This window comes from Oncorhynchus kisutch, linkage group LG18, assembly GCF_002021735.2.
Source record: "Oncorhynchus kisutch isolate 150728-3 linkage group LG18, Okis_V2, whole genome shotgun sequence".
In the NCBI taxonomy this organism is placed as follows: domain Eukaryota; kingdom Metazoa; phylum Chordata; class Actinopteri; order Salmoniformes; family Salmonidae; genus Oncorhynchus; species Oncorhynchus kisutch.
The window spans coordinates 26,747,115-26,762,214 of record NC_034191.2 but is presented as its reverse complement, the minus strand read 5'-3'; the positions used below and the strand labels follow the sequence as shown (position 1 = coordinate 26,762,214).

Genomic DNA, 15,100 nt, shown 5'->3' with positions numbered 1-15,100 from the left:
CTGAGTCTGTAGGACCTGTGCTGTATGGGGTGACTGACACACACACACGCACGCAAACACACACACACACACACACACACACACACACACACACACACACACACACACACACACACACACACACACACACACACACACACACACACACACACACACACACACACACACACACACACACACACTATCATATGCACCTCCATCCTATTTACTTGGTTTAAGCATGAGAAAATGCACATTCCATTTCAATAAGCCTGTTCTCTCTCATGCTATTGGGGTTATCTTAAAGGTCTTATTCAATAATTTTTTTCTTTCACAACAGAAGTAACTTGTTTTCATGGTAAAACTGTTTGTCTAGATAAAAGGATTACCACCTCAAATAATTATGTTAATTTGTTTGATTTCAACAAAAACAACAAAAAATTGTTAATTTAAAATGCATTGCATTTCTAATCAGAAGTTGATTGGAGGGGTGTGTGAGATTAATTTTCTACTAGAATGTTTTCAACCAATTATTTTTGCTCCAATCCAAATGAACATGGCCCTTACTGTGCTGCATAGATAACATTGATAGAGATGATCTGATAAGTTAAAAATGTACAATAATGTCAAGCCATAGACACAAGGTATTTATGAATCGAAAAACAAAATCTGAACCAATTCTGTTTGTCTGCATTGCAGGTCCATATCTCTCCAGAGAACACACTGACACTGTGGTCACCCCCCCCCCCCCCCCCCCCCTCACACACACACACACACAGTGGACTGAGGCTGGTCATTACCACAGAGGACCCACATGAAGAGAGTCAGCCATCTGATCCAGTCCCATCCATTATTCATCTTGCTGGGGGAAAGACGGTCGGTCGGCTCCTCAGAGAGACCCAGGAACCTCATCTATCCTCATGAGCGCAGGAAAGACACACACCAGTGGAGGGAGCCTGCAAAGCTGCAAAAGAGAGAAGCAGGTACAACAGAAGTTTGGAAGTGTGTGTGAGTTTTGGGAGTGCTATAACAACTAAATAGTTCTGTCCAAAACTTTCCTTTTGTTGTGAAATATTTTCTCTAGGACTCTGCAATGTTATATGTGAAAGACCATTTAAAATCATGTTGGATTCTCATCAGAAGTAGGCAACAGACTCTGACATACTGTACATGAAACACTATGGTTTGTGCTAAGGCATATAACAAAGCCCCTTGTTTATGTCCAAGTACACCAAGCTCACAAAACTGTCTCAAAACTGCTCTACAATAAATATTCTAATAAATCCAATAATGTAAATGCAGGGTTATTATAGAATAAATGTGAGCTATACAGTCCTTGACAGCTGCCCATCATCTTATTCTCCTAGCAAACAAAGTAGCGTCAGGAAAATACCTTGTGTACATATCTGAGTGACAGGCAGGGCTGTCAAGCTGCCAGGGGTAATGACATCATAAATGAATTTGATGGGAGGGAATTCAATCTGTAGCGATAGAAACGGCTCAAACATTAGAGTGAAGTTCTAAAATGCTTTCTGCTCATCTCCTGAAATGAGGACTGACACATACTCTCAGAGAATAGATTGTGCAATTAGCTCTCCTGGCTTCTTTTTGACATCATAAAAAGATAAGTGAGATTCAACATTATCATGCAGACTCCTTCATGCACACTGCCGTGTGACACTATTTCACCCAGGTTGGACTCTGGAGAGTAAGTCTACGACTGATAGGTTGTGTAGTTGAGAGAGAGAGAGAGAGAGAGAGAGAGAGAGAGAGAGAGAGAGAGAGAGAGAGAGAGAGAGAGAGAGAGAGACACTGTGTGTAGAACAATCTGGTGAACTGTATTGTTACTGGCCTAGCTATAAGTACAACCATTGCTTGAGATTAACCTTCTAGATACACATGTGCTCCGTGCTCAAAACACATGGATGACATGTTTTTTACTGAACAAGGTTCCTGTTGGTGCTATTACTCCCTGAGTCTGTAGGACCTGTGCTGTATGGGGTGACTGACACACACACACGCACGCAAACACACACACACACACACACATTGACAAAGTTTAACACCGAATCACATATAATATAGCCTATATGGATACTGCCTATACGTCGTCATTCGTGACAAACTGCTCCGCTCAAGGAATAACGTAGGGGGCGCTCTGTGAGTGACAATGGTTAAATGTCAAACTGCGTAGGTACTTGATAAAACAAACTGTAAGTACATGATGTTTTCTGAATCGTGATCTATGATCGTGATAGACATTCTGACGAACGAAACACGCTCCATTAAACGCTGTTATTGACACATTATTGCTCGTATTATAGGGAAACAGTAATAAACTAATTTGAATAAGGGGTTTAGCATAAAAAGCACCTTGACACAGTATTAGGCCTAATCAATAAAACATAAAATAACAACGTAATACTTATTTTTTATAGCCGATTAAGTGTTAATTGGACTGGAGATAATTATCAACATAGATAATTAATGCACATAGCCTACACAGTTTATAAACATGTTATGATATTTATTTTTTCCTAAATTTGACATTTGTCTCAAATCAAAAATACTGAACTATGGGTGGAATTATGCAAAACATAAGGTAAGTGACTCTAAAAATCACGGAGTCTCATTTGATAGAAGATTCCCTATTTGCGCCCTCCCTCCGCTCGCATCCCATGGCCGTCTCTAGGTGATTTAGCGCCGCCAGTCTCGAGCAGGTGTCCAACATGGCGATCACGGGAAACGGATCTCTCACAATTTCTCTCTCTGTTTTCGTGATTTCAGCGGCGTTTCTTCTAAAAGGTAGGATTACTTACTCGTGATTAGGCTCATCAAAAATGGTATGACCTCATGGAGTGAAAGAACATAGGCTACCTACAACTTGAGATGGTTGGTGCGGGATGCGCGTGAGCTTCTCCTAAATCTCAGCATCGGCACTTTGCTTCTTTTGATCTTACTTCAATGTGCAACCTTTTCTGTAACCCGTGTCCCTATATACAAAACAACATATATGCCATTGTTTTTGGGGGACCTTTGGATATAGCCTGTTCATCCTTTTTATAATCAGAAAGTAGCCTATTATGTAGTGTATGTTGCACCTCAAAAGTGGTGAAAATTAGTAAATGAGATAATCAACAAATAGCCTACAATTTTCTTTCAAAGAAAATAACGGTAATCTACCACTGTAACTTCTATGTGCCACATAATTGCCAGTGGGAGAGTTTCCTCGGTGTTCCTCGGAGAGGTCAGTGTAAATGTATTGCAAATGTTCACAGTTGCTAATATTTATGTTGAATAACTCGAATGCCTATTCGAATACTCTAAATGGATGTCCGGAAAACACGCAATGCAGCTACAGTAGGCTACACTCACGCCAGTGTGTCCCCTCCACGGCTGCGGTGAACGAGTTTCGGCGCATAGGCTCCTACCGACAACATACTGTACCTCCTTACTATTATCCTATTATACACATTGACAGTTAGAGCTTGTCTACATATTATTTCCCACGAATGGGATACTGACGGACCCAGAAATCTCTTGAATTACTGGATTACAAGGAATTTAAATCCTGCCCGACTGTTCCTGCTATTTGTAGACTACATAGACTGAGGTGCGCTGATACGGTGCACGCTCTAGTCTACACGGTAAATAATATCCAGAACCAATGTATCAATCTCTACCCAGCAGCAGTCAGTCCCGCCCGTATAATTTCATATAGTAAACCTCAGACACTGTAGCCAAAAATATGTTCATAATATTTTAATTTACCCTACTGTTGTAGTGTGGACAATAGCCTAAAATGTATTTATTTTTGTCTCATGATCTGTCGCTAATATGCAGTCAATTTATAAGATACATTATTTTTAATGATGACCATAACATTCTTTACAGGTCTCTTATGTTGTTCAGATGTAGCCTTTCATTTTCGCAACTCCAAATCAACAGGTCTCTGTGTGTGTTTTTACGCGTGTGTTTGTGTGTGCGCGTGCATGCGTGTGTGTGTTTGTGTGTGTGTTTGTTGGATGGATGGATGTTTGGGGGTGATCTAATCAGGATTCCACATTTGGTTACTCAGAAGCCTATTCAAACTAAAGCAACAAGGCTAAAGAAATACAGTGCCTTCAGAAAGTATTCCCACTTGTTCCAAATTTCCTACAAACAATATCCCATAATGACAAAGCAAAAACATGTTTGAAGAAATGTTTGAAGAAATGTTTGCCAAATTTATTGAAAATGAAATACATAAATATCTCATTTACATAAGTATTCACACCCCTCTGTCAATACTTTGTAGAAGCACCTGTGGCAGCGATTACAGCAGTGAGTCTTTCTGAGTAAGTCCCTGGGAGCTTTCCACACCTGGATTGTGCAATATTTCCACATTATTATTTTCAAAATTCTTCAAGCTCTGGCAAATTGGTCGTTGATCATTGCTAGAGAGCAATTTTCAGGTCTTGCCATACATTTTCAAGTAGATTTAAGTCAACACTGTAACTTGGCCACTCAGGAACATACACTGTCTTCTTGGTAAGCAACTCCAGTGTAGAATTGGCCTTTTGTTTTAGGTTATTGTCCTGCTGAAAGGTGAATTTGTCTCCCAGTGTCTGGTGGAAAGCAGACTGAACAAAGTTTTCCTCTAGGATTTTGTCTGTTCTTAGCTCTATTCCGTTCTTTTTCATCCTGAAAAACTCCCCAGTCCTTAACGATTACAAGCATGGATTTGCCCCAAACATGACACTTTGTATTCAGGACAAAAAGTTAATTGTTTTGCTACATTTTTTTGAAGTAATAATTAAGTGGCTTGCAAACAGGATGCATGTTTTAGAATATTTGCATTCTGTACAGGCTTCCTTCTTTTCACTCTGTCATTTAGGTTAGTAACTATAACGTTGTTGATCCATCCTCAGTTTTCTCCTATCACAGCTATTACACTCTGTAACTGTTTGTCACCATTGGCCTCATGGTGAAATCCCTGAGGGGTTTCCTTTCTCTCCGGCAACTGAGTTAGGAAGGACACCTGTATCTTTCCATGCGAGTGCTCGGAACTTATTATGTGACTTGTTAAGCAAATTTTCACTCCTGAACTTATTTAGACTTGTCATAACAAAGGGGTTGTATCCTTATTGACTGAAGACATTTTAGCTTTTCATTTTTCATTAATTTGTAAAAATTTAGAAAAAACATAATTCCACTTTGACATGATGGTGTATTGTGTGTAGGCCAGTAACAAAATAACTACATTTAAACCATTCAGGCTATTCAGGCTATAACACAACAAAATGTGAAAAAAGTCAAGTGGTGTGAATACTTTCTGAAGGCACTGTACATGTATAGGTAACATAGTAAACTACAGGCTTTCGCTTGACAACTGTTGAATGGAGTGTAGTCTGCATTGAGTAGTGGTTGAACACCATTCACTGTATTTTAGAGCTTCGCTCTCTGTCACCATTCATTTAATTAACCTCTCTCTCTGTGTTAAATGCCTAAATGCATCCAAAATACACAATAGCTTCCAATACAATATCCCAAGTGGTGCAAGATTTGAAGATTATATTCTGGCCTAGCAAAGCTTTACAGTTTTAACAAAACCCACGTATTGTTAGGACCATCATCAAATCCAAGATGGCGTAGCAGTCAGACGTCTTGTCGTGTCGTGTCCCTTGTATATATCGTTTTTTTAACATATTTTTCTTCGCATATCTTTTAAAACATTTTGCTAAACCTCAACATCTAAATACTCTCCTGCAACCCGCCTCACCCAATGTAGCGTGGATCTGCTTTTTTTTCTAAAGTATTTATATTTACTTCGGATCCGGAACCCCTCAACTGAAGCTAGCCAGCTATCAGTCAGCAAACCATTGCTAGCGGTCATCAGCTAAACTTTAGCTTGGAAAGCTCTCGCCAGTTCGAACAACGCGACTCTAACAAGAGCATAACAGACCTATTATTTTTATCCCCGGATTCCCACCGCAAACGGAACATTTTCATCTGGATCTTCACAACTAGCTAACTAGCTAACCGCAACCCCGGATGACCACTCCTGGCTAGCGTTTCCCACACTTAGCTTGAAGCTAGCTCGGCCAGAGCTCCTGTGCTACCACCGAAGCATACTCCTGGGCTACAATATCAGGACCCACGACCGGCATAAACAGACTTAACCCCATCGCGACGTCCCCCAAATGCTAACTTTCTAGGCCTTGCTATCTGCTTGCTTGCTAATCCGGCCTGCTAACTGCTAGCTTGTTTAGCCCCGGTCTGCTAACTGCTAGCTTGTTTAGCCCCGGCCTACTAACTGTTAGCTTATTAGCACAGGCCTGCTAACTGTCTGAATCGCCGCGTCCCCAGCCAGTGCGTCCCCACACACTGGACCCATATTCAATCTCTTTTCGATTTTTAATTCGATTATACCTTCCGGTAACCTGCCTCACCCAATGTGATACGGAATCGCTATTATTTTTAATTTTTTAGAACACATTCAAGAACCTCCAGAAGCTAACCAGCTACAAGCTATTTATTAATTGTTAGCCACTGCTAGCGGCTTTTACCTTCTGCACAGCCAGCCACAAATGTGGTTTCTACTGACAATTGAGATGTACAAACTATGGCATAAAGGGACGACAAGTGGATAAGAGGCTATCTGTAATTTCGATTAAGACATTAATGAGCGAGCTAGGATGTACGTAGTCAATATAACTATATGTTCAACACTTTTGAAATGTACAGCCGACAGAATTCAGGACATGGGCCGTTCTTACAGTGTTCTCCCTGTACACCAAGTCAGAACCGTATGATAAATAAAGGGGGCGTATAAGCAAACAATGAAAGCTCCTACATTATTCAATGATTACATTTCTCAAAAACACATTATAGGCTACATGTGCACCACCAAGTCAGAACAGTAGGGAAAATAGACCAAATTATTAGGGTGAGGCTCATGGGCTACTAACAGCTAACTACACAACATACACTTGTATTACTTTCTTAGCTACAGTATACATATCTCCCTGGAATATTACATAATTTATGCAGCACCATACAGGACATTTTTGGACTCACCTTGTTGTGCTGTGCTCACTTGAACAGGAAGGTGGCGCGGTGGTCCTTCATGAGCAAAATCTGGCATTCTCTGGATTTATGGTGTGTTCAAAGCATCTGGGAACTCGGGAAAAAAACAAGGTTGAATCATGATGACATCATTGATCTTCAAGTTATAGCTCTAGAAAGACGACCGATTTATAATTTTGAGTTGGATGAAAGTTAAAAATGTATTTTCCCAGTCGTAGCTCGTTTATTCCCGATTTCCCAGTTGTCTTGAACTCACTGAAGTCAAGTTTTCACAGTCAATTTTTATTTATTTTTTATTTCACCATTATTTAACCAGGTAGGCTAGCTAAGAACAAGTTCTCATTTGCAGCTGCGACCTGGCCAAGATAAAGCAAAGCAGTTCGACACATACAACAACACAGAGTTACACATGGAATAAACAAACATACAATCAATGATACAGTAGAAAAGTCTATATACAGCACGTGCAAATGATGTAGGATAAGGGAGGTAATGTTGAGTTAACAGTTGAGTTAACAGTTGTTTTGAGCACGGCACAAATCAAGCTTCATTGACAGCATGGCCAATGTTGAATGTTTCATTTTATCTACATTTTATCTATAATTTATTTTCATTACTCTTCATATGACAAGGATTGAAAAGGATTTGCAAGTAGATTGTCGACTTGATTCATGATGATGACTACTAGTTATGATTTAGAAAGTATGATGTTGACATGATCAGTCCAATCAAAGCTCCTGTACATATAACGTGATTTGACGTAATTTTATCTGTGGCCAATGACCTTGAGCCTTCTTGGATGGGCACTTCCAATGTAACTCTAAATTTTATTTGTCACATACACATGGTTAGCAGATGTTAATGCGAGTGTAGTGAAATGCTTGTGCTTCTAGTTCCGACAATGCAGTAATAACCAACAAGTAATCTCGCTAACAATTCCAAAACTACTACCTTATAGACACAAGTGTAAGGGGATAAAGAATATGTACATAAAGATATATGAATGAGTGATGGAACAGAGCGGCATAGGCAAGATACAGTAGATGGTATTGAGTACAGTATATACATATGAGATGAGTATGTGAACAAAGTGGCATAGTTAAAGTGGCTAGTGATACATGTATTACATAAGGATGCAGTAGATGATATAGAGTACAGTATATACGTATACATATGAGATGAATAATGTCGGGTATGTAAACTTTATATTAGGTAGCATTGTTTAAAGTGGCTAGTGATATATTTGACATCATTTCCCATCAATTCCCATTATTAAAGTGGCTGGAGTTGAGTCAGTGTGTTGGCAGCAGCCACTCAATGTTAATGTTAGTCTCCACTACTGTTCCATCGATGTGGATAGGGGGGTGTTCCCTCTGCTGTTTCCTGAAATCCACAATCATCTCCTTAGTTTTGTTGACGTTGAGTGTGAGGTTATTTTCCTGACACCACACTCCGAGGGCCCTCACCTCCTCCCTGTAGGCCGTCTCGTCGGTGTTGGTAATCAAACCTACCACTGTTGTGTCGTCCGCAAACTTGATGATTGAGTTGGAGGCATGCGTGGCTACGCAGTCGTGGGTGAACAGGGAGTACAGGCGAGGGCTCAGAACGCACCCTTGTGGGGCCCCAGTGTTGAGGATCAGCGGGGTGGAGATGTTGTTGCCTACCCTCACCACCTGGGGGCGGCCCGTCAGGAAGTCCAGTACCCAGTTGCACAGGGCGGGGTCGAGGCCCAGGGTCTCGAGCTTGATGACGAGCTTGGAGGGCACTATGGTGTTAAATGCCGAGCTGTAGTCGATGAACAGCATTCTCACATAGGTATTCCTCTTGTCCAGATGGGTTAGGGCAGTGTGCAGTGTGGTTGAGATTGCATCGTCTGTGGACCTATTGGGGCGGTAAGCAAATTGGAGTGGGTCTAGGGTGTCAGGTAGGGTGGAGGTGATATGGTCCTTGACTAGTCTCTCAAAGCACTTCATGATGACGGAAGTGAGTGCTACGGGGCAGTAGTCATTTAGCTCAGTTACCTTAGCTTTCTTGGGAAAAGGAACAACGGTGGCCCTCTTGAAGTATGTGGGAACAACAGATTGGGATAGGGATTGATTGAATATGTCCGTAAACACACCAGCCAGCTGGTCTGTGCATGCTCTGAGGGCGCGGCTGGGGATGCCGTCTGGGCCTGCAACCTTACGAGGGTTGACACGTTTAAATGTTTTCCTCACGTCGGCTGCAGTGAAGGAGAGTCCGCATGTTTTGGTTGCGGGCCGTGTCAGTGGCACTGTATTGTCCTCAAAGCGGGCAAAAAAGTTATTTAGTCTGCCTGGGAGCAAGACATCCTGGTCTGTGACGGGGCTGGTTTTCTTTTTGTAATCCGTGATTGACTGTAGACCCTCTTGTGTCTGAGCCGTTGAATTGAGATTCTACTTTGTCTCTATACTGACGCTTAGCTTGTTTGATTGCCTTGCAGAGGGAATAGCTACACTGTTTGTATTCAGTCATGTTTCCGGTCACCTTGCCCTGATTAAAAGCAGTGGTTCGCGCTTTCAGTTTCACGCGAATGCTGCCATCAATCCACTGTTTCTGGTTTGGGAATGTTTTAATCATTGCTATGGGAACGACATCTTCAACGCACGTTCTAATGAACTCGCTCACCGAATCAGCGTATTCGTCAATGTTGTTGTTTGATGCAATACGAAACATATCCCAGTCCACGTGATGGAAGCAGTCTTGGAGTGTGGAATCAGATTGGTCGGACCAGCGTTGAACAGACCTCAGCGCGGGAGCTTCTTGTTTTAGTTTCTGTCTGTAGGCAGGGATCAACAAAATGGAGTCGTGGTCAGCTTTTCCGAAAGGAGAGCGGGGCAGGGCCTTATATGCGTCGCGGAAGTTAGAATAGCAATGATCCAAGGTTTTTCCAGCCCTGGTTGCGAAATCGATATGCTGATATAATTTAGGGAGTCTTGTTTTCAGATTAGCCTTGTTAAAATCCCCAGCTACAATGAATGCAGCATCAGGATATATGGATTCCAGTTTGCAAAGAGTCAAATAAAGTTTGTTCAGAGCCATCAATGTGTCTGCTTGGGGGGGAATATATACGGCTGTGATTATAATCGAAGAGAATTCCCTTGGTAGATAATGCGGTCGACATTTGATTGTGAGGAATTCTAAATCAGGTGAACAGAAGGACTTCCTGTATGTTGTTGTGGCCACACCACGTCTCGTTAACCATGAAGCATACGCCCCCGCCCCTCTTCTTACCAGAAAGATGTTTGTTTCTGTCGGCACGATGCGTGGAGAAACCAGCTAGCTGCACCGACTCCGATAGTGTCTCTCCAGTGAGCCATGTTTCCGTGAAGCAAAGAACGTTACAGTCTCTGATGTCCCTCTGGAATGCTACCCTTGCTCGGATTTCATCAACCTTGTTGTCAAGAGACTGGACATTGGCGAGAAGAATGCTAGGGAGTGGTGCACGATGTGCCCGTCTCCGGAGTCTGACCAGAAGACCGCTTCATTTCCCCCTTTTACGAAGTCATTTTTTTGGGTCGCCGGCTGGGATCCATTCCGTTGTCCTGGGTGAAAGGCAGAACACAGGATCCGCTTCGCGAAAGTCATATTCTTGATGGTGAGTTGACGCTGCTCTTATATTCAGTAGTTCTTCTCGACTGTATGTAATGAACCTAAGATGACCTGGGGTACCAATGTAAGACATAACACGTAAAAAAACAAAAAACTGCATAGTTTCCTAGGAACGCGAAGCGAGGCGGCCATCTCTGTCGGCGCCGGAAGTAGTATGGAAGCACCCAAGGTGTTAGAAGTTTCTAGCTCTACCCTTAGACTAGGCGGTGACACTCTGACACTCAGAACACTGAGCCAATCACGGCGCAACACTCTGTATTTTCTGCTGTCTTGCCCCACCACCGAAAGCACTGAGCTAGGCTGAAACACCTGTATTTTGGAGCTGCCTTACTCAAGAAAATGAAAAACAGACCATGTTTGTATGTGGCTTTATTCTCAATTATATATATATATATTTCTTTACATTGTTTACAAACTGATATGTGACACGTATTAATGCCAAAATAACAACCAAAACAGGCAAGCTCCCCCCTAAAAAATGTGGGGATCACCATGACGGGTCACCACTGCATTTAGATATGTTTTTATAGTGAGAGTAGAGCACCAAAGAGAAGGGCAAAGTCGGACTAGATCTTGCTTAGCTGGTCTAAGCTTGGCAGGCGTTTATTTGACCTCAAGCCTGGTTGGTTTTTACCTCAAAGGAAAGATGAGTAGCGATACAAAAATACAATTTAAAATGACTGTTGAAGGATCTTGTAAATATTGTTTGGAATAATCCATCTCTTACAGAGACATTACTCAAGGTGAGAGATGGATTGTCTCATCCTGCTCTCTGATAAACCGCTGAGATAAGATGCTGAATGTAAAAAAAGGGTTTGTTTGAACCCTATAACATTCTGTATTTCTCCATGTGTCTCTCCAGGTGTTCCTAATTCTCTCCAGGGGTCCTCTATCTCTCCAGGGGATTATTCTATCTCTCCAGGGGGTTCCTCTTTCTCTCCAGGGGTGGTTCCTCTATCTCTCCAGGGGGTTCCTCTGTCTCTCCGGGGTGCCTCTGTCTCTCCAGGGGGTGCCTCTATCTATCCAGGGGGTTCATCTATCCATCCAGGGGGTTCCTCTTTCTCTCCAGGGGTGGTTCCTCTATCTCGCCATGGGGGTTCCTCTATCTCTATCTCTGCAGGGGGTCCCTCTATCTCTCCAGGGGGTTCCTCTATCTCTCCAGGGGGTTCATCTATCTCTATCTCTCCAGGGGGGTTATCTATCTCTCCAGGGGGTCCCTATATCTCTCCAGGGGGTTCCTCTATCTCTCCAGGGGTTCCTCTATCTCTATCTCTCCAGGGGGTCCATCTATCTCTCTAGGGGGTCCCTCTATCTCTCCAGGGGGTTTATCTATCTCTCCAGGGGGTTCCTCTATCTATCCAGGGGTTCCCTCTATCTCTCCAGGGGGTCCTTCTATCTCTCCAGGGGGTTCATCTATCTCTCCAGGGGGTTCCTCTATCTCTCCAGGGGGTTTATCTATCTCTCCAGGGGGTTCCTCTATCTCTCCAGGGGGTCCCTCTATCTCTCCAGGGGGTTCCTCTTTTATAGTACATATCCGTTGTGATCTGATCATGGTATTTCAGACAGTTGCATAATGCTTCTTTATTGTCAGCTCCAGCTCATTCATCAGCGCTGAATGATGGTGAAATGGATCAATAGAAGCTGTCATGGAGCCTTAGGCAGGCCTGTACTGCTTTTGGTGTGTTTCTCTGAGAAACAAAGGAAACATACACTTGTTATGGTGCTTATGTTTGCCATACAGTTTGCTATGTGTGACATGGATGGTGATTGAAGATGGCTGTCCGAGTGCTGTTGAAGGGTTTGGCTTTGAAACAGAGTGATATAAGGCTGCTGCACTGTATTCTGTCTGTGTGCTGCGTCATCACCCTCATACTTCACAGGCCTTGGTAACTGAACTGGCATCTACTGGGCCAGTTTAAATAGAATATATGGTCCTGTGTTCTTCACGTATCCTGAAAACAGCGGTTTAACAGTGATGTTGACTGTTGGGGCCAGTGTACTGATCTTGTCCACTTAACTTGTTCTGTATGCTCATAGAAGATTTGAATGATAAGTAATAAGTACAGCCCCATTGATATCCTGTGGGTACTATGGTTGGAAAATTGCACAGCTCTCACAGCCTGCAGTGAAATGCACTTATCCTGTTTCAAGTCAAATTTAACACCCAAGCTAATGGCCCATTGCCAGCTAGTGAAATATTTCATTGCTTGTACTCTGGGCTCACTACATCATTTGTAACAATAATATACTCTTCTATTTAAAGAAATTGAATTTATAGCTCATTACATTTACATTAGATTCTGCTTAATAAGCCTCATCCTAATTGCTATAGATAATGCTAGATAATGCTAGATAATGCAGGATATTACTTGATATGGTGGCAGCAAACAATGTTACTCTTAGGGAAGGGAAGGCTGAGACATGGCAGCTCTTCTCAGTACAACTTGAGAAATAGAGAAGATCCGGTAGACACTGTTGACATCCATAAGAAAATCAGCTACTGCAGTTTTGTTAGTCATTAGTGTCTGATGGAAGACAGCACATTTCAAGCTGTGTGGGTAGTTCTGTCTGCTTCAGACTCAAATTCCGTGCGTGTCCACACACCTTCTTAAGTGAGCTCTTGCTGACCTGTCCTCTGTACAGGGTTGTAGGTAGCCTAGTGTTTAAGTGTTGGGCCAGTAACTGAAAGGTTGCTGGTTCAAATCACCAAGCTGACTAGGTGAAAAATCTGGTGATGTACTCTTGAGCAAGGCACTTAACCCTAATTGCACCTGGATAAGCAAGTCTGCTAAAATGTGAAGGAAAGCAGAGGATTTAGCTGAAGTGTGATTAAGGGCTGCAGTGAGGTTCCGCTGTTGTATTTGTCTTCAAGTCAAACTGGGTGAAGGCATGCAGCTAAAGAGGGGTGAGAGGTCAGAAGAGATGGCCTTTGGCTATGTCTGGTGGTGCCTGCAGAATGTCTCTCCATCACTGACCTTGTATAGTTTTTCAACCTTTCAAGACTACTAGGATGCATCCCAAAAGTCACCCTATTCCCTTTATATTGGACTACTTTTCAAATAGTGCGCTATATAGAGAATAGGGTGCCATTTGGGACAAACACATAGTCCTCCCTTCAAGCCCTCAGCAGGGGAACACAATACAACTTTGCTGTCTGTGTAAAATAGTATTTTGCTAAATAAACATGTGTTAGGCCAAGGTCAAAGGGCAGGGAGAGGGGAATTGTTGACATCCTATTGACTTTAGAGTTATTTGTGGATGGAATACGAATCAGACCTCCCACCTTTTCGTCAAAGGCATTTTCACTATAGAGAACGCTGAGTTGTCAATGAATGAAGAATGCTGAAGATAGTGCTGAAACAACAATGTTGGCTGTTGAACTTAAGTGTAGTAAACAGTCAAATAGCAGTAAAGGACTGGTGGCGGGCCCTTTGATGAGTGTGAGGACAGAGTGCTTCATTCATGCCAGTGTTGTGATAATGAGGAGGAGGAGTGGTGTCTGCTGGTATGAATATGACATTGTTCTCTCTGTGCCCTGGATCTGAGGGTCCTCACTGCATTGTTCACATTGCCTGGCTATGACTGTGCGAATCATTTCCATGATAAGAAAATGAAGAAGCAATATTGTTGTTTAGGAAGGCATAGAGTGCACATTAGCATGCCTCATGGAGCAATCACAGCACACCATTAAGAGAGACTGTGGACCAGTCGCCGGCTCACAGCACAGCACCTCGTGAATGGAGACATGGGACAGTTTTAATGCAGAACAGAACCGAGTCTATCAACAGACATGGCACAGTCCCTAGCATGCACAGAACTAGGGCTGACCCCACTTATTCGACTGGACGATTGTTTGGTCGATAGGCTGTTGGTCGACCAAGATTTTATTTAGTCGAGCATCAGCAAATATATATATGTTTTTATGGCACAGAAGACACCTGTCTTATTTACGTCCATCTCAGTGAACTAATCCATTGCAGAGGCCACTGGGATGGCACAGTTCAAGAAGAAGGGGAGTGTCACTAAGATGCACGATGCACATCTCTCTCCAGAATGTGCTCTTTCCCACCAATTTGTGCACATTCATTGTTTCATAACTTCATTCTGTGAATTGTTTGCATTTGATTGTTAGTGTCTATCAATTCCCCATTATATACACTACATGGCCAAACGTATGTGGACACCCCTTCAAATTAGTGGATTCGCTATTTCAGTCACACCCGTTGATGACAGATATATAAAATCTAATCAAAACAGCTATGCAATCTCCATAGACAAACATTGGCAGTAGAATGGCCCTTACTGAAGAGCTTAATGACTTTCAACGTGGCACCGTCTAGGATGCCACCTTTCCAACAAGTCAGTTCGTCAAATTTCTGCCCTGCTAGAGCTGCCCCAGTAAAATGTAAGTGCTATTATTGTG

The 15,100-nt window shown here is 42.6% G+C and overlaps 1 protein-coding gene across 4 annotated transcripts in view; it reads left to right on the top strand.

Moving 5' to 3' along the window:
- The first annotated feature begins 2,659 nt into the window (after positions 1 to 2,659).
- The window catches only part of LOC109909152 (cell adhesion molecule 1), a 187,806-nt gene continuing 175,365 nt past the window's right edge, over positions 2,660 to 15,100 (top strand). For 3 of the 4 annotated variants that reach the window (XM_031796155.1, XM_020508107.2, XM_020508108.2), the window contains exon 1: positions 2,661 to 2,784. In XM_031796155.1, coding sequence (XP_031652015.1) covers positions 2,709 to 2,784 — 76 coding nt within the window. In that variant the 5' untranslated portion in view covers positions 2,661 to 2,708. Of the gene's footprint in view, positions 2,785 to 15,100 lie in introns of all 4 variants that reach the window. The other variant, XM_020508109.2, reaches the window with a different exon arrangement.